This window comes from Oreochromis aureus, linkage group 20 (genome assembly GCF_013358895.1).
Source record: "Oreochromis aureus strain Israel breed Guangdong linkage group 20, ZZ_aureus, whole genome shotgun sequence".
In the NCBI taxonomy this organism is placed as follows: Eukaryota; Metazoa; Chordata; class Actinopteri; order Cichliformes; family Cichlidae; genus Oreochromis; species Oreochromis aureus.
In genome coordinates, this window is record NC_052961.1 from 12,324,277 (window position 1) to 12,351,501 (window position 27,225).

General features: G+C 40.0%; 1 protein-coding gene across 5 annotated transcripts in view; it reads left to right on the forward strand.

Annotated features, from left to right (window-relative positions):
* The first annotated feature begins 1,362 nt into the window (after positions 1-1,362).
* The window catches only part of LOC116310933 (protein kinase C and casein kinase substrate in neurons protein 1), a 36,290-nt gene continuing 10,427 nt past the window's right edge, over positions 1,363-27,225 (forward strand). The window contains exons 1-5 of one of the 5 annotated variants that reach the window (XM_039603880.1): positions 1,363-1,511; positions 7,709-7,765; positions 23,241-23,370; positions 26,459-26,615; positions 26,771-27,006. In XM_039603880.1, coding sequence (XP_039459814.1) covers positions 23,311-23,370; positions 26,459-26,615; positions 26,771-27,006 — 453 coding nt within the window. In that variant the 5' untranslated portion in view covers positions 1,363-1,511; positions 7,709-7,765; positions 23,241-23,310. Of the gene's footprint in view, positions 1,512-1,571; positions 1,678-7,708; positions 7,766-17,516; positions 17,763-21,191; positions 21,349-23,240; positions 23,371-26,458; positions 26,616-26,770; positions 27,007-27,225 lie in introns of those variants that run through there. The other 4 variants (XM_031727882.2, XM_039603882.1, XM_031727884.2 and 1 more) reach the window with 4 other exon arrangements.

The following is a 27,225-nucleotide window of genomic DNA, read 5'->3' on the forward strand; positions in this document are numbered from 1 at the left end:
ACTGTTCAGACTCTGATCATTAAAACTAGGGCAGCATCATGTGAGTGGAGTGATGAAATAGACAGTCTGTACTAACTGCAATTTAATTACATCCTCAGTATGAAATCATTGCTCATTAGAGTCAGAAAAAACAGCATCTGATTAATCTGCATGAAGGTGTTTGCTTCTCCGGCCACATCGTCTCCATAAAGCAAACGCCTTGTCTCTTCACCCTGTTTGGTTTTGGGTATCTTGAGGGCATTTTGTTACACCCAGCCTTGAAAAGAATAGTACGACAAACAAGCAAAGAAAAAAAGTTAACAAATAGATTTTCCTTGATTCAACAGAGATTTTTGCTGATATGTAATTGTTGTGTTTCCATTTGTTTCTGTAAGAAACTGGTCAGTTACAGTTTCTTCTGTTACACTCTTGTCTATAAGAGGTTGAAGGGAGCTGGTGCTGTGTCTCATGGAATCCATTAACTCAGAGTGCAGTTGTAATGGAAAGAGTCTGCACTGTGAGGATGTAATGGATTGTGAGAGAGTAATGGTTATATATACAGGAACTCAAATAATTAACAAAACAAAAACAAGGAAGTTTTTCAGGCAATGATTGATTGAAACTTTTTGTTTGTAATTTTTATTTGTGATTGTCACTAATGATGAACCAGCCTTAGTATGTTCCTAGTAGACTTCACCACATTCTCTATAAAAGGTGTCCAATATTACCTGTCTGTGGATCAGTCACTGGTTCTCATTACTATATTTACTATGACTTTGGCCATTTTGTTATCATATAACGTCATTAAGAAAACAGTGTTTTGTTTTGGGATTTCTTTTTTTTTTAGTGTGCACTCATATAAATCAGCAGGTGAATAGATTTTTCTTGTGTACTTGAAACAGTGGATGAGTCAGTGGGCTTGTCAGGAAGCCAAAGCACAAAAACACTCCATCCCCCTCCCTTGCAGCGTAGTGCAACGTGGGCGTGGTTTAAATGGAAGGCGGTGACGCCATGTCATACCACGTGCTTTCCCTATTGGTTGGAAAATGGAAGTTACATTTGGGGGGTCTCCTCATTCTTAAAAGCTTATAATTTATAAATGTTATAATTTACTACTGCCTAATAATTACATAGGTAATGGTTTAATTCTGATATTAAAAATGAAATAATAAAAATATAACAATAAAAATGATTCAAGGGTGTATATCTAGTGTAAATTCTCCTAAGCTCACGTGGCCAGTGTTGGGAGATGGAATTTAAAAGCCGTTTTTTCCATCTTACATTTTCTCATTCGTTTCCCTTCTGTCTATTCCTGTCGTCCATTGAAAGGAAAAGCTGGGCCATCCCCCTCGACGCACGCCTGTGCTGTGGAGCTCCCCCTTGCTGCGTGCATCGTGATCTCGTGGATGCAGCGTCTTGCAGAGAACGGAGGGTCACCTTCTGTCACTGCAAGGGGAAATACTGAATAACTTGCAGTAGAGGCTATCGGGCAGTAGTGCACCTCAGCGGCAGCAGCAGGAGCAGCATCTCTGGTAAGTCAGTCGGTGTGTTTTGCTCTCTGTTGATGCCACATTGCTGCACTCGAAAGAGAAGCTGAGCATCCTTTTCGCGAAGGGCGACGCAGAGATAAAGGAGTCTCGCATCCTCTCCTGTCATCTGGATTAACTCTGATCCCCCTTCTGCTGCGACACTTGCCAAGTATTACAGATTCAGTAACAAATTTTTAGTTGTGCATGCGTCATGTTACACGATGTGCCGTTGTTTGGGAACACCAAGGGTGAAATGACCATCTTGCATCACCTAGAATTACTATTGCGCGCGTTACCCACAAGCGAAAGTGTATCATAGAGTCGTATACTATGGTTTTGCACTGTCAAGCTAATGTGCACCATTCCCTTCAAATTAGAGGATGGTGCAGGCTGTTTTTTTCCACTCTGCAGCTCTTTCTATTGCCCCACTGGCGGGCTGAGCAAAATTGACCCCAGCGTGCCAATTGTATCAGCAATGCAATACGATTTGCTTAAATATTCTACAAGACACCAAATACTGTTTCCATGCTAAGTACACTATTGCTGATGGAGACAGTAGCCAAGACTAAGACAGGATTGCCATTTTATGTTTATTTTCCGTGCGCCAAATTGGTAAACAAGACCAGGAATCTAAACTGCGTCGATCAAAGAAGTCGTATAATCAAGTGTTCTATCTATTAGAAGGGTGCTTTGATGTGTGCTGATAAGTTGCATAGTAATCAAAAATCGCCTCGTTCTGTATTTTATGATTTCTTGGCGAAATGGACGCAAATGCTCATGAGAACACTCAGCTCTGGCGTTATGTAATTGGTTGTCACAGCACAGCGAGGAGCCATCTCTAGCGTCATTGTTTTTCTCTCACAAACCAACAGCACCACAGAGGAGGAGCATCCTGTTTTCTACATGGGATTAGGTGCATGTGGTCTTTTAATCATTCATTAAATCTGCTCCCGCTGAAATGCATCCAGGCTTACAGCTGACTAAAGCGTCTCATAGTTATGCGTTTGGCAAAAGGCATGTTATCTTGTGCTGAGATATGCTGATGATCATGATGATGATGATGATGATATGTTGCAGTGACTGGTTAATGGAAGCTGGGGCATCACATTCCCAAACCGTGTAGCTCCTGTTCCCCCCTCTCTTCAACCAAAACATCCATTACTGCCTAAAACCATACAGCTAGCTTTTCTGAGACTGCATGATTGATTAAAAGGCTAACTTGTGTTTTGTTGTAGTTGTTTGTGGTGGTGGTGGTGATGGTGTTCATTTAAATGAAATCCTCTAGAGTTAAATTCTTACGGTGGAGTAGCAGATGACAGACAGGTCACTTGTGTCCCCTTGCCAGTTTTGGAGCTGTCCCTGGTGCTGAATTTATTGTCTGCTGGAGTGCATTTCTGTCAGCATCCAAGGTGCCCCCAAGAGAACTCAACACTAGGCTGCAGAGACGAGATGATGATACTGTCAGGGGGGTTAATCCAATTGTACTGCAGAAAGGAGAGTTAAAGAGTACCTGCTATTTATTAACAGACTCTTAAGCTTTCACAGTCGAGACAAGTTGAAAGTGTGTGTATTGCTTGGAACTCTTGTGTACTTCAGCAAAGTATCTATCTATCTATCTATCTATCTATCTATCTATCTATCTATCTATCTATCTATCTATCTATCTATCTATCTATCTATCTATCTATCTATCTGTCTATCTATCTATCTAAGAAACTTATAGTTTATCTATAGCATGTCATAAAGAAGGCACAAAATATTATTTTAAAACAGTCCAAATAATTTGAATGGTTTCAGACATATTAAGGCTTGAATATGAGAGGAGAAAAAACATTTTCATTCAACTTTTAGCGAGCTATTGCCCAGGTATGACTACATGCACCAAATGCAAATCAACTTAATTAGAAGGAAAAGTCTGTGTTAGAATGATATCCACAATTTGTGATGTGTGTAATGATGTTCTCTCCAATAGGAATTTTTGAAATACTCATATTTATGTGTGGCAGACTATTTTGTTTGAACAGGCTCATTCTGTTGTTGTTTGCTGTGTATATTCAACACGCGCTCACTTCTTGTAGTGTTTACAGTGTGTCTGCATTGCTGTTCACCTTCTGTTTTCATGCTTGGCTTGTTTTGTTTTTGATTGTGGCAAACATCCTCCTGCTCAGGAACTGTGTGTTTGAGTTTAATTATGATGTGCAATCCTGTAATCAGTGGCTTGATCTGTGGTTTTCTTTAACCATTAATAGAATAGTTGTTATGTGAACATTTTATCAGGAATGCCCATGCAAGCTTAACTAACAGTTTCAGGAAGTTTTTTTAGATTGTTTTTAATCCAACTTCATTTTTTCCCCATTTTGGCCGTGTCTGCAATGAATGGGAAAGGATTAACACGAGCGTGGGATTTATGAGTTGCATTGCAGTTAAAGCTATTGTCATTTGATTGTTTGTTCCTCTGTTTAATGTGAAATATCTGACATATGGGCTCTACCGCTCCCAATGGAGGTTTGCTTTGCTAAATGGAAGGGGAGGATCAATACAGAGTACTGCTGAATGCATTCCATGCCAATTAAAGGGAATTTGTTTTACTTAGAACACAGCAATTTGTTTTCAGATGAGCTTTTATTTCAGTCAGTTTGTTTTTGATCTTTTATTACAAAATCATGACAAATTGTAGGCAAATGCAGGAATGGGTGCCGAATACTGATGCATACAAATAGTCTGAAACACTATTCTGTTGGATCTGTTTCTGTCTGTTTAAATGTCTCACAAAGAGGTGTTGTTGGTGACCTTTTTGTTGCTGTTAGTCTCCGGTGTTTCTGGAACAACGTAAGTGTGGGAAACAGGACAACGTGTGAAATAGTGGGGCCTTCTCTAATGTGTTTGCTGATGAAAGGGTTAAGGGCTGTTGTTCCTCTGTGAAAAGAAGAGATAGTGCTGTCTGACAAGGTGTGAAAAAAGAGCCAATGTAAGAACAGAGAGTCTGAAGGGCAGCCGGAGTGTCTCATTTCTCTCCGTGCAGAGGAGGACACACACTGGGAAGACTCCTGTCCTTGGCACAAGATTTATGACATTAGAGATTATCAAAAACATCTGCGGTGGTTTTCACACCACACAAGGATTCTCATTTTGTTTTTCTGAAGCTCTTTCCATGCTATGAATTTTGCTAAAATCCAGAGATATTAAGAAAAGTGAGATGCCATCATAGTGGAGTTGATTTTATTTAAAGAAAAATTAAGAGGAAACAATTTTATTACACGTGTACATGTGAACAGGATGAGAAACATTATTCACATATCACTAGGTAACATTATTCTTGACTTGTTCTTAAACAAGAAGTATGTATCCTGTAGTGGAACCTAATGAATTACATCGATGTTACCCGGCGTCATTCATGCAGTGTCATCACAACATGTCGGTGTTTGCCTCCTCTGAGTCATCATCTTGAAGCTGTGGCTCACCCTGAGGCAGAGCAGAAGCCCCAGTTTGTGTCGTGAGCTTTTGGGCATTTCAAAATGGAGTCCTGGTGTGCACCTCTAGCGCACGAATCCCTGGAGTTTTATAAGTTCTGGTGTGAATGGTTTCACATCTAGATCAGTGGGTTTGTTGTTGTTTTGATTAATAAGTACATGGATGCAGAAGGTCAGGTGAGAGGGCTGAACATCAGTGGGTGTCTCCCTCATAAACATAATCACACACAGAGAGAGAATGGGAGAGCCACATGGTTTTCTGTTGGTCATCTTAACTGGATACTATGTTTCCTGAGAGCAGTTGCCTGTTTTACACTCACTAGCCACTTGGTTAGGTACACCTTTCTTATACTGGCTTGGGCTTCCTTTTGCCTTGAGAACTGCCCTAACTCTTTAAGGCAAATATTCAACAAAGTGCTGGAAAGATTCCTCAGAGACTTTGGTCCAGGTTAACATGATAGCATCACACGGTTGCTGCAGATTTGTCAGGTGCAAATCCATGATGAGTGTCCACCACATCCCATTGAGATCTGGTGACTGTGGAGACCAATTGCGTAGAGTAAACTCACTGTCATGTTCAAGAAACTAGTTTGAGATAGTGTGAGTTTTGTAGCATGGTGTGTTATCCTGCTGGAAGCCGCCATCAGAAGACAGGTACACTGTGGTCATAAAGAGAGTAACATTCCCAATAGGGCATAAAGTGTGCCAATAAAACCTACACCATCACATCACCACCAGTAACCTGAACAGATTATGCAAGGTAGGATTGATCCATTCATGTTGTTTCTACCAAATTCTGACTTAAATTCCACCTAAATATCAATGCAGAAATGAAGGCCCGTTAGGCCAAGCTGCATTTTTCCAATCTTCCGTTGTCCAATTTTGGCGATCCTTTGCAAAGTGTAGACACAGTTTCATCTTCTGAGCTGACAGGAGTGGCACCCAGTGGTGTCCTCTGCTGCTGTAGCCCATCTGCTTCAAGCTTGGATCAACAAACTCATTATTCTCCATCCAAAAATAGTGAAAAATCACCATTTCAACATCTTTGAATATGTTTTGCCTTTCCAACAGTCTTTAATTAACTGCCTGACATGGCTCAGAAAAAGAACAACACTGATCAGGCAACAAGAGAGTATCTGACAACTTAGCTTAAAAATGGATTCAATGATTATTTATTGTTGTTGCCATTTCAATAACTGCTACAGGCTGTTAAGTGATCAACAAAGCTTGTTGGAATTTTTCAATTAGAAGACTTTGGAACTTGAGAAATATAAATACTCAGTTGAAAAGCACCAGTGGTCACAGTGAAGTGACCATGAATCAGCATTTTTATAAGAATTTGAAGCATAACAAGCAGACTGCTTGCTGTTAGGCATCGGATAGAGCTGGCATCTCTCAGGCTGTTTCATTTGATGTGTGGGTTGCTTCATCACTTCTCTGCCTGAATTCAGTCGACCCGTCCATTACCTAAACTGCTTATCATGGTCATGGGATGCAGCAGCTCAGCTGAGCACACACAGCGAGGGGTACACACAGAGAAAGATTCAAGCACACTGTGTGAAACACAGATGATTTCCAAAAGCAATCACATTTTTGAAGAAAAGTAAAGCTGAATTGAACTACTTATAGCGTCATTGACATTGAGCATTGAATATTTTGGTATTAAAGACAAGGTGGCTGTACGATATAAGCACGATAGCATGATGCTTGAGCCAAGCTTACAGTTATTTTAATTATCACTCTGTGATATTTCCTTACACCAGAATTTATTAAATGATTAATAGCACCAATCAAAGCACCAAATTATCACATTTCAAGTTAGAACCGGTGGACTTTCAATATTTTGCTTGATAAATGGTCAGAACGTTGTCAATTAATTTCCTCTCTGTGGAAATATTGACTGCGCCTGCATTAGCTGAAGCTTCACTTCTGTTTTTAATTATAGAGTTTCACACTGGGTAGTAATTTGCTTTTTTTATATTTATATCTGGAAATAAAAATACTGGCAAATGCCAAAGAAATAATTTGTGCATAGAATAAAATGATCTACTGAATGAAACATGTCAAAAATATGGTTTAAAAATGGTTTGAACACAGTCTTGCTTACATTATACATTGTTGTAACAGTAAACTTTGTTAACCTTTTTCTAAAAAAGTTAAACAGGCATACATGGAAAACAGCATTTTTTAAGCTTGAAACTTAAATTTCAAAATAAAATGAGTTAATTGGACACTGATGTAACCTGGAAAACCAACTCGGCTAAATTGGTGCTCAGCTTTGTTTTTTTCTAAGATTCAACATTATTGTTGAATTTTGTGTTCTGTGTGGGCCTGAGGCAGTCACACATGTCAGTGACAGCAGAAAGACTTCAATCTGTAAAAAACAAAAACAAATGCTGAACATATTTGACTAGATTCTAATCATCCCAGCATTAATTATATTCAGCAGGTGGTGTATTATTGTACAAAGTGTACAAAAGAAACTGGTATTATTAAATATACCCCAATTGCTCTATGGAGAGTTTTATAATCTCTCCATAACTGTGATAGTTTAAACTGAAACCCAGATAATTTCTTAATAACCTTCTGCTATAAAGGTGACGTCTGTTTTGACACACCCTGGGTTGATTTTCATTTATATTCCAATTAGGTGAAGTAGCAGCAAATTAACCTACTTGATTTTAAAAAAACAAAAAGGTTCCGAGCTACTCATGCTTTTTTTTCCTGCAGGTGACCGACAACTATCTCTTAGGTTTATGGAAATCTGACCTCCCATTGGTGGAGAAGGTGAGTTGTTCATGTTTGTGCCAATTGTCCTGTTTGCTGGAATCTAAGTTTAATCTGAAGATGCAGATGGATGTCAAAGGGACGATGCCAAGCACAGGCCCACAGATTTGAAGAGTTTTTTTTAATGTATAATGCTAAATGCACCACTTGAGTTAATTAATAGCTCTTTGACACTGGTGTTAATATTTGATGAGACTGTTGCAGCCTTTTTATGGGCAAACTGAAGGTCAGGTCATCTTTGTTGCTTATTGGAGACTTTTAAATTGTATTATTCCTTAAGTGGTGCACTTTGTGTCGCGTATTGCATGATTAGATGTAGGATTACAATGCAACTGAAGGATTGGATTTCCGTTTCCTAGCTACTCCAACAATCAAACTGACTGACTTGTACTCTCTATGGTAGCATTACTGTTTTGAAAATATTCTCATGTTCTTTTCTTAGAAGAGATTATCTCAGATTTTATTTTTATTATCTCACTAGGAGTAGATTTCCCCGTCTCACAGGAAAGAATGATTACCCAGGAGGAGCTATTGATTTTCCTTGTTTGATCTCTTTGTTCTGTGGGCATTGGGACAGAATTTCACTGCGCCGGGGAGGTTAAGCATCTGTTTGACGAGCACAGTCTGTTGTTTGTATATGCAAGAAGGCTCATCGGAACATGATGGCCCAGCTCAGAAAGGCTTCTCCAGGGATCTTGTGCAGTTTGGACTGGGAGGAAGAGAAAGCTGGGTCAGAAGAACCCATATAGATTGTTTTTATTAGTAAACAAAGTATCCTGAAAGATGTAGCACACATAGAAGATCATTGACACATTTTTTTTTTATCATTCTTTCATTATACCTGTTAGCTTTTCTGTTTCATTTTCTACTTTTTCCCATTTAACTACTGTCAAGCTACATTTTTGCTTTGTGTCAATTCTTCTTGGATGATTTCTATTTAATTAACTGTATTAAATTAAAATGTCCCTATTTTGTTCAGTATTTCATAATCAGGAAGTGACCTACGACATAGTCTGTATCCAGTCATTATTCTGTCTAGTTAAGTCACAAGCTATAACACAAATCACTGACCTTTAAATCACACTTTTCCCCATTATAGTGTGCTGTATGGGTAAAATGGATTCATGTTACTCACCTGCTGCTTCCTTATTCACAAGGGGTCACCACAGCAGGTAGCTCCACATGTTTGATTTGGCAGATTTTTACACCAGATGCCCTTCCTGACACAACCCCAAAGGGATTTGTGTCTCCTCCTGAGATCAAGGTGGGATCTTTTGCTTGTTAGGTGAATGTGTAAACCACTAGCATTAAAGCGCTAATCTTCTAATCTTCACTGTATTGTCTGACCTCAGCCACACCCTTTAGCAATGCCTGTAAACTCCTAATTTCAGATTTAAATTTACACTTGATCACTGTTTCCTGCTGGTGGCAGCCACCACCAGGATTCATATTTTTCTTTCTTCCACATTTAGCAACCACCAGTTTTGCCTTGGCTCATAATCAGACATAAACATGAAGCACTTTGTGAGCCAAACTGGCAACGCTTGTTGTCAATACTTTTAATAAACATTAACGGAAGACAGTGCTATGTGCCAACTTTAAGCAGTATGAAAAAGCAATCATATTTCAAACCACAGCTGCTGTTTGCCATGGTCTGAAATTGTGAAATTTGATCAATTAGTTAGATTAATTACATTTTTGTTTCAGTTGACAAATCATATTTTTAAGTAGTCAAACAGGAAATGAGCTGACTCTGATCCAACAAGTCGTAGTCTAAATTTTTGCAACTCAGGTCTGGTTTGTGTATCAGATCTTCGGTCCCCAGCTCTCTAACTGGACACATGGGGAGATCTGTGAGTGGGTATAAATAGGAATGTAAAGTGATTACACAGTGGACAGTGACACATCTCTGGATAAACTAGTGTTGCTTATTTTCTCCTGTCAGTTTCCTGCTGATATGATCCTATAAAGGTCATTTCAGTTGCTCTGTCTCTGACTACAGATGCATTTTAAAATTTTAAATTAAATTCAAAATAATAACTCTTTCTAGAAGCAAATCGTTTTACTCAGTTACCCATAATGAAACACATCTGTGCACTTCGGGGCCCAGAAACCCTTGGTTTCTCCAGCTTCTCATGTTCCTTCTTATTGATCTTTCTATCACTTGGTATAGCTATGTTATGTGTATATGTAGCTTGGTGTAGTATGCATGGTCCTGCATACTATTCCAGCCACTGGGTTCTGGGGTCCCATGTATGCCCTGCCTGCTAGTATATTACACCCTGCTGTTATGTGCTGGATCGTCTCAGGGGCATATTTGCACAGTCTGTGCACTGGGTCTTCCCTGGTGTGGTAGCCTCCAGTCTCTATGGATCTTTTGCTTAGAGTTTGTTCCTGCGCTGGCATGGTTAGTGCCTCTTTGCTGTCTTTCAGTCCAGCTTTGTGGGATTTCTCAATATCAGCCACTAATTCTATCTGTCCGTGGTGCATGACATGCAGGCATGCCTGTCCTTCCATGATGGTTCCTCTTTTTGCTCCTCTCCCTTCTCAGGTTTCTGCTGTCTGAGGTATTAACTGAGCACATGATCAGTTGTGGCCTTCTCCCTGATGTACGCGTAGATTTTTGTTGTTTCATCCTGGGTAATGGTTCTGAAACTCACTAGTCCTCTGCCTCCATCCTTCCACGTAGTCTCAGGGTACTGAACTTGAGCTGAAACCTTCCATGCATGGTAAGGAGCTTTCTTGTCTTGATGTAAATGACTTCTATCTCTTTGGCCAGCTTATTATCCCAGCAGGATACAAAGTCTATGCAGAAAAGCAGTGGGGACAGATCATCTCCCTGGTAAATCGTGCACTTGATATTGACTTGTGCTATTGGTTTGAAGTTGTGCCTCCAGTGTTGCAGCCAAATGTGTTCTTAATGAAAGCTATTGGGATCTTGTTGATCCTGTACAGTTCTAGGCATTCCAGGATCTATGTGTGTAGCATTGAGTTGTAGGCCTTCTTGCTGTCAATCCAGGCGGTGCAAAGGTTAATCTAGGTAGTTGGATGGGACCGGTCCCTTCTGGGGACTGTATGGGGATTAGGACTGTCCAACCTTCAGTTAGCCATTCAGAGTGTGTCTCAGCCATTAGCAGTTTTGGTAGTTGGCTAATTTCCCTCCATGCTACCTTGAGCTTGGCCTCTAGTCTCTTTCTCCATGCAGGGTACTGCTACTCTTGGCTGTTCATCTTGTAGCCATCATCTAGTCATCTTGTAGCATCTCAAGGAACAGGATCAGATGTTGCCATTGTGTATATCACCTGGTTGGTTTCAATGATGCTTACTGTAGGCGGTAATACTGCATTTACATATTCAAGTAGACTTTCAGAGGGAACTTCACTTAGTCTTGGTAGTCAGCCACAGAGGGTCCAGGTTTCCAGCTTAGCCATGATCTTTTCTGTCAGGTTAGCTGCTTTCGCATTCAATATCAGATCATCAAATATTATATATCATATGCATATATATATATATATATATATATATATATATAATTCCCTACCAGGCAGGCAGCCTTTAACCTTCAAGCTTGGGTCCACTACCAGAGGGCTGGGAGCTTGAGGGTCCTTCCGCAGTATCTTTGCTGTTCCTAGTGCTGCACTCTTCTTCTGGACAGAGGTCTCTGATGTTGTTCCCTGGATCTCATGGAGCCACTCACCCAGTTTTAGGGATCACTGCACTGAGTGCTCCGATTACCACGGGAACTGCCGTTGCCTTTGCCTTCCACACCATCTCTAGCTCCTCTCTCAGCCCTCAGTATTTTTCGAGGTTCCCCATGTTCCTTCTTCTTAATGTTGGTATCATTTGGTATAGATCTTCCTCTGTCTTCCTCTGCTTGTGCACCATCACTATGCCCCATTGTTTAGCCATCTCCAGTATGTCCATCTGTATCTCTTCCTCTCTCTCTCTCTCTCTCTCTCCCTCTCTCTCGCTATACATATATATATATAGATAGATAGATAGATAGATAGATAGATAGATAGATAGATAGATAGATAGATAGATAGATAGATAGATATGGTTTATCAAACTTGAAATATTGAATTTAAAATAATCTCCAGCACACTCACCCTCTCTATAATAACTGCACCTCCCACTCCCTCTTCTCACAAATGCACATAGACACGTACAGACATTGGTTTGAAAGGCAGCCCATCAGTATTCAGAGCAGCATCTGGCAACTAAATGATAAGAAGGCGGAAAGCTGGTAGGTCTAAAGAGCTACATTCCCAGATTGATTATTGGCATGCTTATTTATTCACTGCCTTCCTCTGTTTCTTCTAACTGCCTGGACATTAGCAGAAACTGGACTGGAACCAGAGGCCTCCATCCTCTCTAATGCAACATTCAGGCACTGCTGCATGTCTGCATTTCATTTCTTCATCACACCCCATGACAACATGTCTGTCTCCCCCTCCTCTACTCTGTTCTGCTTCTCCTGTCCATCTCTCTTCGCCCTCCCCTTGTCGTTTTCCCTCTTATTCACCACTGTCACCAGGAGGCTTGTGGCAAGAGGCTTGATAGTTACATAACCACTGCAGCAGTGCTCCGGACACTGTGATAAATCACAATGCTGTAGAAAATGTGTGCTTTTATTTGTGTGTATTTCTATATGGGCTGCCGAGTGTGATATGTATCCTTCTGCCAAAAAAGCATTTGAAGACTGGAGACCTCTGGGAGACCTTCATTCAGTTGTCCCTTCCGATCTGCAGACGATGATGAATTAGAGAGAAAAAAATGAATACTTGACCCCTACAGTGAGGAGATCCTCCAGTGGCTGTGTGCAGTTTGCGGTCATGGTTTGGGCCTGCTTAACCAGGAAGGGTCACTAAAAATAAATAAAGCTTTTCCCTATTCTATGGGAGTAGTCTCTATCTGGATAATGCCCCCCACAAGCACTCACTGAATGGCTTGTGGAGGATAAAAATGAATGAATTGTTGCTAAGGCCTCAGCAATCACTGGACCTCAACTCAATTGAGCATCTATGGTGGTTTTAGGATCAACTAGTTAGACAGTGATGCCGCAACACAGAGGAGAGGACTCGAATGCATACACCAGGCACAAGCCCAAGATCAAGATCCAACCAACTTGGAGAACCATGAATAACCACTGCATCACCACGACAACTGTGGACGTCAGTGTTTGATCATTGTTTAGTATTTAAGTGCTTGGTTAGTGGTTGATTAATTCACTTTTTGAAACATATATTATTCTTTTTTATTTGAGTTTGCTAAAAATATTGTTAATAGCTTTTATGTTTCTTTTGTGCTTTGCAAATTAGTTTCACTGAGAGAGGCCATTACCTTCCCTCTGTGGTGAAATTGAAACTTCATGTAAACAATTGAACCTGAATCCTGTTTTAAACTGTTTGAAACTGACACACTGTTGGCTGTCATATAACAGGCAGCATTGGTGTGTCAGCATCTACTCTCAGTCCCTAACAGCTCCATGTGACCTGTAGATGGCAATAACCTCTGACCTCCCTGTGGGTGGGGGAAGAGAGAGAAAAATTCCATATAAAATCACTGTAGTAAAATATTAATAATTCTTTTGCATTAGTCACATTTCACTGCTTAGGAACTACTGTGTGAGCTTCTGTTCTGGGAGCTGAACAATAACAAATCTGGCTGATTCACACTATTATGCACACAATAGATATTGATTTAAAATCATATAATCCATCCAAAAGTTATGCGGAAACTGGATTCTTGTGCAATAGCACAGAGCACATCAGATAGCTGAGTCATCCTGTGCATGTTTGATGACCCGTGCAGCTACCCTGCACAGGCAAAGGCCAGCAGGGACTTAGATTTTACTTCATAATATGTAGCTGCTAGGATTAGATAGAGAAATCTGAAGCTGGTGATAAGTAACTGCTCTGTGGTTATGAACACAATTAATTGGAAGAATATTTGATGAGTTTGATGCTGGTGACAGATTGAAAACAGCATTCTGTTGCTTCAGGGTATAAGAGTCAGGTCTGCCCTCATCACAGTAGGTTAGGATGAAGCAGATTCCTTCCTTCATTACTTTCTGTATGGTAGTTATTTTGTCCCCAATAGACAAGAGATGTTTTGCCTTCTGATTTTACACTTTCTGATGAAACTATGAATGAAACATTGCTGGTATTTAGCTACACTAAGAACATGATAGGATATAACCTCAAAATTTTATTGGAGTAATTCAAGGACCTTTGCAATGATGATATTATGAAATACTATGAAATGTTTGATCTGTGACTGCAGCTCACAGGCAGCAGCATTAATTAGTGCAAACAACATGAAGGGCATTTTCTGTCCCTCTTTTCCAATTAGCAACTGTCATTGATGGCAGACTACCTCATTCGAAGTGTGAATCTATTGCCTCAAGGTGCCAGCAGCAGCATTATAGTGCAATACTAATTACCAAGCATTATATACAGTGGCTCAGTATAAGTCAAATGTAAGTACAAAAGTAACCTAGGTAGTGTTTTTCAGTTGAAATGTGAAGTAGAAAAGAACCGTTTAGTTTCCTTTGTAACTCTTCAGGATCCTGAAAAATATTGTCATCTAATAAAATTAAAACCTGAAAAATATTTTCTACCTGGGATATTCTATCTTGGCTTGAGCGCTTTACCCGGTGGCTTAAAGCACTCTTTTGCCACCATGTAACTTCATCCACTGTTTCTTCTTTATGTCACATGTAGTGCATTTAGCAAGTGTTCCAGCAATGCTTAGTGGAGTCATTGTTTACATTGGGGTTGTGCATCACTAGAATTGCCTCCTTAATAGCCCAGTTGTGCTTGAAGTAGAGAAGCAAGTTTGCTGCTACCAAGTGTAGCAGAAACAGTTTTCTTCCATATCTTTGCCAAATATTGGCTTTTGGTGAAGTTGTTTGAAGTAGCTCCTTTCTAGGTATTAAATAATCATTGGGGGCATGCGTTGTTGTTGTGCCCGACAGGAAAGGTAAAATGACATTATGATATGACACTGACTAAGGTCGGCTATGTTTGTTCCAGGCTGAAAAATTGTTGTTCCTAGAAGAGTAGTCCTAAAGAGTTTATCTTGTACTATAATAAAGTTTATACTTAAATAAAATAATATATTTACAAGGCTTTACTAAACACTTGATTTGATTTCAGTTTTAGTTAGTTGTGTGAAATGACAAGAATCAGTATGATGAAGTTAGATCTCCGACTCATGAATAATGCCCGTTATCCTTGTAAATGACAGAAAGTTAGCACAGAATCCACAATGTAAATAAATAAGTAATTGTATTTCTATGGCACATATGAAACCAAAGTGCTTTACAATAAAACATAAAGGTGTTCTTAAAAAGTCATGCTAAATTCATCTATAATATATACATTAAATAACACAACCTGTTCAACCACAGTTCCAGAGATGAGCAGCTTCCAAAAGCTTGACAAAAACGTACAGTTGTTATAGTTTCATACGGTACACAAGGTTTACTAAAAATGTACTTCCATGTGAAGTTTGCCTGGGTAATGTTGCCTCAATTCAAACACAGTGAGCTGGCTGCTAACCGTGATTGACGATGTTAGGCTACTTTTTTGTTTCTAGATGTTACCTTTTGTGAACATTAGCTAACTGTTGAGCTTCTGAACACACATAATACTAAATTCTGTTACAGTAAACAAGTCAGTTTAAAAAAAATAAACACCAGTAATTCCACATCACATCTGACTTTATTCCTGAAAAAATCTGCCACTTTAGCTATCTACCATTGGCACTGTCAGTAACACATAGCTGAATCTTTTTCAGTGCTCTTTCCATTTATCATATAGCCCCAGGATGGAAACAATTTTTGGAAAGAAGTATAGTGTGCCATTGCCAACTTTTTGACCACTGTGAGTACACAGTCCAGGTATTCCAATGTGCCTTCTAACCCATACTTGTCAGTGTCTACATACTTATGCTTAAGATATGCATTTTTAGACAAAGCTCCAGTTTTGCAAAGACATCAGCAATGCAGTCGCACAGGTCTGAGTGATGTTTACGTACATAAGAACAAGAATTTGTACATTAAAAAAATGTTTGTGTAGCTCATCTCTGTCATAATTTTCCTCCTTTTCGTCAGAAGGAAAATTCTATTAATATTTTGCAGTTTCAGCTCTTTTTCTTCTGGTGGGCATGTTAGCCGTTAGCCAAAACAGTGGAACACGAAGGGTGTTTCATCCCCAAATACTGCTGCACACTCCCCATTTGGATCAACATGTCAGTTTACATTTGACTCTCCTATTCCATGCTTCAGCGAGCGGTGCTAGGGCTCACAGCATTTTATGTTCAGCTGATAAATACAAAATAAGACTCTCCTCACCTTCCATCCTCGCTGGTTTTTCCTCCCTTCCTGTTTGTCTTTCAGTCTAATGCTCTGACTTGTTTCGCGTGTTGTTTTTTTAAGGTCTCTTCTCTCCATTTCAGTTCAGTGCCCCATTGGTCTCCTCGAGTTACCCTCTTGTGTACACTGGCGCTAACACTCAGGGACTTCCTACAACTTGGCTATTGGATGGATAGCTGACAGAGCGTCACCGAACCAGCCTTCTTGCTTTTGTCTAAAGCATCGGTCACATGGCTGGCTTATAACGATAGCCTCGGCTGTTACGACGTGTGTGAAGTCTGCACTAGGCAGCTCTGTCTCCTGGCAACATCCACCAGCCTGCTTATGCTGTGCTGCACCGTGAGATGAATCACATCTTTGTAACGTCAGCTGCCGTTCTGGCTCCGTGGCTCTCTCTCTATTTCGCTCGAGAACAGCCTGGCCGCTTGACCAGCCCCTCACTTTGTCCCGAGCGTGCTGTACTTTCTCCCAGCCTTTGTCCCTCCTCATTTCTCCTAGCACGTCCCTCCCTATCTCCATCTGGAGCTCCATCTCCTCCTCTTCTCTTCTCCTCATTCTCAGTCCGCGTCACTCTCTCTCTCAGTGAAAGGCCTCCCTTTCTTCTCATGCGTCCTCTTTTACTCAGTCAGTAGAAGGGGATGGCATGCTGAGCTCAATCAAACACAGTCAGCAACCATAGTTTAACAAAAACCAACTGCATATGAAAACACAAGCTGCTGCTTTTATTAGTTTCTTTGATTTAAGATATTAGTCGTTTTGATTACTGTAGAGCGCAAAACTATTACTGAATTTATTTTGGGTAACCAACTTTGCCTTTCTGAAATGCCATTGTCTATATTCAGAGTGGAAAGAGATGGCTTGGTAATGTGCTGGAGTAAAGTTAGTTCATCTCGCTGAAATCTTCTTACTGTAACAAGCTTACATGTTTGCTGTGGTTCCCATTCAGAGCTTTAAAAGGCTTGTCAACACTGGGCCTTCTGACTGCATTAAGAACATTTGTGACACTTGGATCAGCAGTTTTCTTTAATTCTCTTGAAAGCTGTTTATGCTCATGAGGTACAGGCTGGTTTCACGTGTGTTATGTTACTGTAAACAGGAGTGCTGAGCCATGGTGGGCCAGCAGTGCATTTGTAATGCTGGTAAAAATTAACTCCTTGAAAAAAAAACCCAAAACTGACAAATGTGGAGTCTCACAATAGCGCTATCCTGTTGGTGTACAATATATTGCAATAAATTATAGTTTCATGTCAACAATAAATTCCTCTTCACACTTCTCGTCTTTCCGTCTCACTTGTCCTACCCGCCTCTTTGCTCTTCTTGCTCGTGAACTCCCTCCCCCTCTAAAGCTATTCAAATGGCACACTGCGGGATTATCCCTCAGCCTCTGAGACACGCTGGTTTGGTCAGACTTATCGTCCTCTCTGGGTTTACTTCGGCCACAGAGGTCAAAGCTGCAGAAATAAAATTTGCAACATATCGTTTATCGTTTGAAGAGCTGATGTAAAGGACATATTTGGAGTACAGTTTAAGGAGTTTGCTGTTTTAAGGAGCTGCGCTGTGTTTTCAAATTTGGGAATTGGTTTTCTTTTTTCTTTTGCAATGATGGAGTCAAACATGGTACGTGAATATGCAGAAGAAGCGGTAATTACTAACAAATATGAGAAGTTTGGATTGTAGCACTCAGTTATGTCCTTTTTTTCTGTCCACAATCAAAACAGGTTTCAAAAAGATTACAAAAAGGATTGCTTTGTCAGCGTTTTTTTTTTTTTTTTTTTCAGTGTGTGGGTTGTTTGTGATTTTCAATTTGCAAGACACATTCAAATGGATTTGCACAAAACAGCTATTATTGTTGTAATATTTTTTTGTGTGTTGCTATGCTTTGGGTGTTAAGTTATTATACAGGCCTTCATTATTTAGCACCATCTGTACCAAGCTTACCATGCTACAGTTTAGTTTTTTTCTGTGACATTCCTCCCAGTTAAATCACAAGGGAATGAGAGGTGTGTTCACAGCCACTCAGGTGGATTAACCTCAATAACTGGAGTATAAGCCCCTCTGTCTCTTGGGACACAGAGCACTCTCACAGTGGACCAAAACTGTGAATTTTCTGTCATGTATCCTCTTTGTGCTGTTGGACCTTCTAAGTTTAGGCTGATGACGTTAGAGTTCTTAGGCATAAAATGTTCACCAGTATCATTTTATTACTTTCTTTATGTGTTTTGTTTAATAACTAAACTCACGTCAAAGTTCTTGCCTATAATAATACTAAAAACCATGCCTCAGACATTTTTGAGTACGGCGACGCTCGTGAATGTCTGAAGGAATTTGTGAACATGCTTGTGGAATTACCTCTAATACTTTCTAATCATTAACATTGTGTAATATTGAATTAGGTGTTCCATGTTTGGCTAAACTTGTATCGGCAGTGTTATGAGGTGGGACACTGGTATTGTGCCAGAGCTTAACTGGCTTTGATGTCACTAGGTATTGTAGTCACTGATGCCAAGGCTTATTGGGTGACTTGGCTGTGGGACAGGTTGCTGGACCAATGGCGTTTCTTGGTTGCTAGGATTAAGAACTGCTACTTTAGGGCTACTTAAATTTTGAGATGCATGAGGTTGTCTTGCATCATAAAGTTGACTGTTTACAGTGTACGGATTTCACTGCACTGCACTGCATTAAACATAAATGCACGCATGTTGTTGCATGCATGTTGACTTAGAAAGTGAGGCCTGCCCTTTTGCTCTTCTCGTGTTCATATACAGTGCTATGGAAAAAGAATTTGCCCCTCACATGATTCAAATCATCAAAAAATATTAGTAACAGACAGAGGTAACTTGAGTAGATACAAAATGCAGTTTTTAAATAATAATTCAATTTATCAACTCTGTCCAAACCTAACTTACCCTGTGTGAAAAAGTAAATTTCCCTAAACCTAACAACTGGCTGTCTCACCCTTGACAACAAGAATTGCAATCAAGCATTTGCAATACCTTGCAAGTCTTTCACGTTGGTGTGGAGGAATTTTGACTCACTTTGCAGGATGTTGTAATTCAGCCATGCTGAAACGTTTTTGTGCATGAATGACCTGTTTAGGTCATGCTATAGTATCTCAATCAGGTTTAAAATCTAGAATTTGACTAGATCCCTTCAAAACCGTGTTTCCGATCACTGTCCTGCAGCATAACCTGAGTGTGCTTGAGCTTCAGGGCATGAAGTGACAGCTGGACATTGTCCTTCTGGATTTTTGGGTAGAAAACAGAATCGATGATTCCATCAATTACAACAAGTCGTCCAGCTCCTGAAGCAGCAAAGCAGCCCCAGACCATCACAATTCCACCACCATGTTTGACTGTTGTTATGGTGCTCTTTTTATGAAATGCTGTGTTGGGTTCTTTTGTGTCTTCCTAGATGAGTCGTCGATGTTCTTTTGGAGTAATTTTGGTAGGCTGACCAATCCTGGGAAGATTCAGCTCTGTTTTAACTTTTCTCTCTTTGTGGATAATGGCTTTCATCCTGGTTCAGTTGATTCACAAAGACGTAAAAATGTCTTTATAACTCTTTCCAGAATGATAGATGTCAATGACTCAGCTGTTTGAGATCTTGTTCTGATGTGCTGCTTTTTGAGACCTTTTAGCCTACTTAACTTTGTCAGACAGGTTCTATTTAAGTGATTTCTTGATTCAGCAAGTCTAATAGTAATCAGATCAAGATGTGGAACTAAAAAAGTACATATAGGTCCAGGTAGGTTTGTATACCCTTTTACCCTTAATCAATGAAATCGTTGTTTAAAAACTGCATTTCTTATGCATCCAGATTATCTTTGTCTAATATTAAAATTTGATGATCTACAACATAAAAGTATGCAAAAAAAAAAAACAAACAAGGAAGTGAACAAATGCTTTTTCACAGCACTGTATGCATGCGTGCATAGCATGAAGATGGTTCACTGAAAAGAACTAAAAAGATTACATGCCAATTCTAAACTTGGGATTTAGTACATTTTTAAAAAGTTTAAAAAGTGAGCATTAAATGTGCTGATATCTGGAATTTGTTATCTAACAGTGAAGCTACCTCTTACCTAGCTGTTCTCAGTTAGGCCAACCCTCCCATTTACCATAAGCTAAAGACAGTTAAGCTAAGGGCATGAGGTAATGGTTCATGTGGGGACATGAGAATATAATCAGTATTCTCACATGTCAACGAAAGTGCTCACAATTTCCAAACATAAAGAAAGGGGATGTTGTGAGAGACTGAGTTCCTTGTCTGTGACAAGGACAGAGAGGTAATTGGAGTCTTTTCGTTGTCATGGATAGCATTCAGTTATGCTGGGTGTGGCTGGCATCTATTGTAAAATACTAAAAGTCCTTGTATTTGTTGGGCAAGTGGTGAGCGTGGCTGACATATTTTCTCTGTGTCACATGGACTGACAGAAATGGAACCTGTCCTCAGTTTTGAGAAGTGGGTTACTGAGGGTGTTCCCCTGCTGATCACACTTTTCACAGAAAGTACTGCAAGCTGTACAATATCACATAACATACTGCATATATGGGAAAAACGCTGGTGGAACTTTACACTCCTGTCTCATATTCCTCTAAGGCACAGGTGTCGAACTCCAGGCCTCGAGGGCGGGTGTCCTGTAGGTTTTAGATGTGTCTTTGTTCCATCACAGCTGATTTAAATGGCTAAATTACCTCTTCAACATGACTTAAAGTTCTCCAGAAGCCTGGTAATGAACTAATCATTTGATTCAGGTGTGTTGAAACAGGGTGAGATCTAAAACCTGCAGGACACCGGCCCTAAGGCATCTGTTTTCCCAACCAGTTAAAGTCATTAGCTGTAATAAAGCTGATTCATACTCAAAATGACAATTATGCTAATGTAATATTTTTCTTTCTTCAATATCTTTATTATGAGGGTGGTAAGTTGCTGCTACAGATTTAAGTCTTTGCATTTTTTACCATTCGTCTTCTACGTTTTGGCAAACACACTTTGCATGTCAATGCATTAAAAGCTTTGTGTGTCTTATTTCACATAGTTTATCCCCTATTTTAAGGAATACAAGCGGCACTGACTGAACAAACTTATTGGTGGTAGTGCTTAGGCAGTACTTTTTTTTCTTGGCCTTGGATGGGAGAACATGAAGTATAATGTCATGTCTATCTTGAACCACTGCGCAGGTTTAACAACATTCAGTAGTTCTGTAAGTATTTAAATCCATAAAACAAGAACAAAAAAGCTCAGTATTCCTGTGTATGTATATGTGCAGTTGTGAAATGTGTCACTCACTCAGAAAGGAGACATCGCACCTTTTTCTCCCCCTGGAACTGTTCGCTGCAGCTGAGAGACTCAAGTTGTCTTCAATTCAGTCTGTGACAGTAAAATAGCTAACTCCTAGAATAGCTCTGTTGTTTTGCAACCAGCAGGGAGTGCACTCTTGATAATAGTCAATGAATGAAAGCCTTGACTGCAGAAGAGCCTCAAAGACTGGCGTAAGCCTGGTGATAGTAACCAAGGGCTTTGATGAAAACAGCTTGGCTAAATCAGTTATCTGTCGTCTGTAGAAACACTGACTGAACAGGAAGCAGAATCAGTCACGCAGGGTGCAAATGTGTTGTTGAACTCCCAGATAACTTGTTCATGTCCAGACTTTCTATGAAAAAAAAGTTACTACTGTCAATCCTTTCCTTGTATGACTTGATCTTGTGGGTTGAAGCCTCTTATTCATCTCACAAGGAAAATTACGTTGTTTATGTTGTTAATATAGACAGTGAGGTCAGGCCAGTTCAAGTCGAGCCAAATACAGAAAGCTGTTTTTTATGACTCATTCCAGGGATGAAGGTTGTTGCAGGAATTAATTTGTTCCTGACAGCAGATGGAGGTTGAAGGATGAAGCATGAAGGGCTAGGCTACTGTTTGAACGTAATATTCCTTGTGATGCAGCCAGCTGCAGAGCGCTGAGTCAGTTTATTCTCTGAAATGGCCACAACTCATCCTTCATCTGCTCTGACCTATAGCTAGCATACCTAACCATCCAACCCAATATCACAACAAAGCATGTATCACGTGTACCACCATGTCCAATTCATGCTTTGCCTCTCCAAATAGTGAAATGTACACGCATCCAAGGTTGAACCATCACTCAGGTTGGACTGTGCAGACTAAGAATCAATTAATCACACCCTTCCTTAATAATAATTTACAAAACTCTTTATCATTTTAATTAAAAGTGTTAGTAGTGTTAAAAGTTGTGTTTAGCTCTGTTGGGCCATGTACAGAATTAGATAATAATTAAATCCACTGTAATTATAAAGACCCAGGAAACCATGGCAGGGGAGGCTATAAATTTCATTGTCATACCGGCTGTTGCAGCGCTATGAAGAGCTCTCTGTCAAAGGAAAGACATTAGTCATGAGGACAAAATAGATTAGGTTTCAAACAGAGTTCAATACCAATATAATGGCCAGCAGTTTCTTCTGCTTGCACCTCTGTGGTAGGGTATTGAGTGAATGTCAAACAACTAAACATAAATCACCTTAAATACTTGAGGAACTGTGTTATGTACACCTTACTATGCAATCAGCAATCAAACAACCTAATTAAAGAACACATTTAGATGCATAAATAGGAGTGTTGATCTTGTTTCACTGCATTTGTTTCCATTCTATTTTAGGGCGTTAATTACATGATTCTATATTTACACGCAAGGTGCATTTCCAGGCAGCTAAACTGTGTAACTATGCATGTGTAGTGTGTATGTGTGACAGCTAATTCTCAGATTTAATGTGTCAAAAGAATGGGGGTTTTCACTGTGGAAGAATTGAGCTGTGTGACGCTCCACTCACTGTGATGTCTTTTCTAGGACACACCAATCTAAGAACCCCCTTCTCATTCCTCAGGGCACGGTGCTGCATGCATGGCAGAGAAGACTATTTTTACCTCATTATTATAAACGTCTCAGTTAGAAACGCTCACCTTGAAAGATTCTTTTGAGTTACCAGGAAAATAAATTGTCGCAGTTTTGTTACACAAAGTTTTTGCTTTCTTGTGGTGTCGCTGTCTCTCATTACTGTTGGTCTCCTTTGCCTTCTTCAGTGCATGAGGAACCCAGCTCTTCTGCAGAGGACAGGTTTAGTCATTAGAGTGCTTCGCTTCATCCAGGAAAATGTCTGGCTCCTACGATGAATGTGCAGGTGGTGACGACACCATGGACAGCTTCTGGGAGGTAAAGCCGCCATCATGTCTGTTCTCATGGATTTTCAAATTGTACCAAAACCTCTCACGCTCCATTTCTATTGATTTGGCTTCTGAAATCAAGCAATGCTATCAGTGAAACCATGAAACTGTTCTTAGAAGTAAATGCGTCACACACATCTTAATGAGGCTGTTTGATATCCATCCCCGTTGAGTTTCAAGCCAGAGGGCCACTTGTGCCGTCCATTTTAAAGGAGGGTTTGATGCTTTTTGCTCTAGTGCCAAAAGTTAAATTAGACTCTCTTATATCTACCCATTATATACGCTTCATCATCTTTGTACCATCATATTCAGTGGAAAAATACTGATGACTTCAGTATGGACTTCAAACCCTGCAAAAGAGGGGTCATTTTGAGCATTTTGCTTCAAAACGCCTTCATCTAATATGATGGAAGCACACCTACCAGAGCGCTCACAGTACTCAAAATAAATAAGCAAATTTATTACACACAAATTATGAAGTATGAGGAAAAGTAAGGCAGGTTTGTTTATGAACCTTTCACCAACAAGGGAATTCAAACTGGCATGCTTAAGGCAAAACGTAATGCATTAAGACAAGCTGTAAACCAGAGAGCAAAGTAATATAGGAGGCTAATTTGCATTTTAGCACGGTGTGTTTCTTTTGCTCCAGAGGGCATCATAAAAGTTTCCTCTTTATGAAAAGAAAAACATTTTTAAATACCATTATCATAAAGCACTATATATGAAAATTTTAATACTGAGGATAAAGTCAGTAGATAAATGTTAAGGACATTAGCATATTTCCTTGTGGCCAGTTTCATAATAACTTTTTCTTTGCTGAAAATCTGAGTTTAATATAAATCTGGCAGAGACACTTCCTCAGCTTTTTTTTTTTTTGTTATTTCTCTATAATAGTGAATGCACTGTTAATCAAATTTGCTTTAGATCATACAAACTGTGTTAGGCAAGTAGTAATTGTGTCCCCTGGTGGAAACACAACTCTGTGTGTGTGTGTGTGTGTGTACGGGTTCGTACTATCCTGGTGGGGACCAAAATCTGACTTTTACTATCCTGGTGGGGACTTTCTGCACCATGGGGACCAAAATCCAGGTCCCCTCGGGGTTGAAAGCAATTTTCACACTCAAAATGCGGTTTTACTGTCAGGGTTACAATTAGGTTATGGTTAGGTTTAGGGTAAGGGTTAGGGTTAGGCATTCATTTTTAATGGTTAGGGTTAGGGTAAGGGGCTAGGGAAAGCTTATGTCAATGGGATGTGAGGATAGCAAACCATGTGTGTGTGTGTGTGTGTGTGTGTGTGTGTGTGTGTGTGTGTGTGTGTGTGTGTGTGTGTGTGTGTGTTTGCACTTTAACCCCCCCAACTTAGTGATAATGAATTCCCTCAGTACAGAGTCTTCTTTGTGTTGTGGCTCTTAGCCACAGAGACTCAGACAAAGAGCCTCAGTCATCAGCCTCTCTGAGGCAGCCTTTCACCACATGCACCTGCCTATATCGTCTCTATACTAGCGGCACAGCTAGAGTCAGTTTATGGTTTATCAATGCTATAAAAAATGCTGTATCCTCATGTTTTGTCATCAGGAAGGCTTGTGTTTTATCCACACAAAACCACAGAATGGTTTTGCGGCTCAAATAGAGGGGCTCAGGTGTGTTTTCATGTGTACAGCCAGTACACCGACGTGTTGTTGTTGGTGTGACTTGGCAAACTGTCACATAGGACAAAACTCATACCGTTAAACACCTGTCTCATGGCCTCCCTGCAGCTCCCATCTCAAACAGTAACCAAACATGCGTGCTCACGTCAGGACCAATCAGAGTGCAGCTTTACAGCCAGCGAGCACATCAGAGACGCACTCCATGATCTGTGTTTTTTATTATGCTGTATATGACTATGTATTTATACCTATCCACACACACAGTCGGTCATATTTCTGTCTTTACTTTGTCATCTATCCCTGAGTATCCGACTGCATTACGCCTCTCAAGAGGATTAAAGCAGCTACCCACACACATACACTCACTAAAACACATTCATCCACACACACAAAAGCCCATGTCATTGCATAACTACACATGCACAGGCACTGGTAAACCCCTCTCCCTTCATCATGCACCATGAGCACACCCCCCTGCAGGCACAAAAGAGGCGGAGCTGCCTAGCCTGGCACTGCTTTTTTAAGGTAGTCCAAGTTAAGGAGGTGAGATGTAAAAGAAAATGCAATAAAATAAATGTCGAGGTAGCATAACAGCTTTGATATTTTTAATTAAATAGATATTTTTAATTAAATAATAAAGTTGGCCAGAGCCTTCTGCTTGGATGGAGTAGCATATTGTATAATGCAGTAAATGAAACATACACTCAATTGTCAGTTTATTAGTGAAACTGTGTATTAAAGCATGTTTTCTTTTGAAGACTTTTTATCAAGTCTCCAGATTAAAGGGCATGCCTAAATGCTGTTTGGATTTGCTGTAGCTTCTGTAATGCTAATACTGCTGACACATTTTGATGTATGTTGTGTTGAATTTATAAACAGTACATAAAAGATGGATGTAGCTACTATGTCAACACTGATTGCTTTTAAAAGGTAGAAGTGATCATCTATGGATAACAGGGTGCTACAGTGGTCTGGTTCAACAATGTGAATTAGTGCTACTTATACTAGCTGCCAGTTGTGAAATTATACAAACATAATAAGCCTTAATACAATTTAACCTGGCAAATATTACAAAATTATGCACAGTTGACATAAAGACAATGTAATAGCGTTTATTTCTGCTGTAAAGTTGGGCATTTTACCCTTGAGTCCATTAGGATTTACATACTTTTTGGAGCAAGCTTCCAGTGGCATTTGCTACTCTTTTGCACCCCGAATGCTGCTGTGTGGTTCAAGTATTCAGTCATGCTACAGTCTCTCAAACTCTTTGTATTTTTTTTCAGTAAATTCACAAGAGAGACATCGAACTGCCTTCGCTTCAGTTAGTCTCAGGGGGAAAAATGTCCGAGCTCTGTATATTTCTATGCTTGTTATATATGTATTGCAGATTGGTTACAAGTCCTTTCATTTGTCTCTCTCTGTCCTCAGGTGGGGAACTACAAACGTGCTGTCAAGAGATTCGATGACGGCCATCGGCTCTGCAATGACCTTATGAGCTGCTTGCAGGAACGTGCCAAGATAGAGAAAGCCTATGGTGATCAACTAACTGCCTGGTCCAAGAGATGGAGACAGCTCATTGAGAAAGGTCAGCTTTTGTTAAAGTGTCAACAAGATAAGAAGGTGCAAATGTACCGCTATCTTTCACCATGCGTCCTTTTATTTCGATGTGTTTTTCATGATTTCACTGAGTAATATTACCCTGAAATTTTACTTGGAATCACAAAATAATCCAACTCGCAGGTCCACAGTATGGCTCTGTGGAGAGAGCCTGGCTGGCTGTGATGACAGAGGCGGAGAGAGTGAGTGAGCTGCACCAAGAGGTGAAGAACAACCTCGTTAACGAAGATGTTGAAAAAGTGAAGAACTGGCAGAAAGAAGCGTATCATAAGCAAATGATTGGAGGCTTCAAGGAGGCCAAGGAGGCAGAGGAAGGGTTCAAGAAGGCTCAGAAACCATGGGCCAAAAAGCTCAAGGAGGTGAGGAAGATGAGGGCAAATTCTTTTTCTGTAAGGTAACAGGACCGTCTGCCCATCCATCACACTTTTACTAAACTTTAAATGGTAATCATAATGGGGATAGCAATACAGGAGCCAGACATTGCTAGCCATTGAAGCAGGATTTTATGACCATTTGCTATTGACTAGGGTGACCAACCATCCTCCTTTCCCCAGACATGTCCACTTTTCACATTCTGT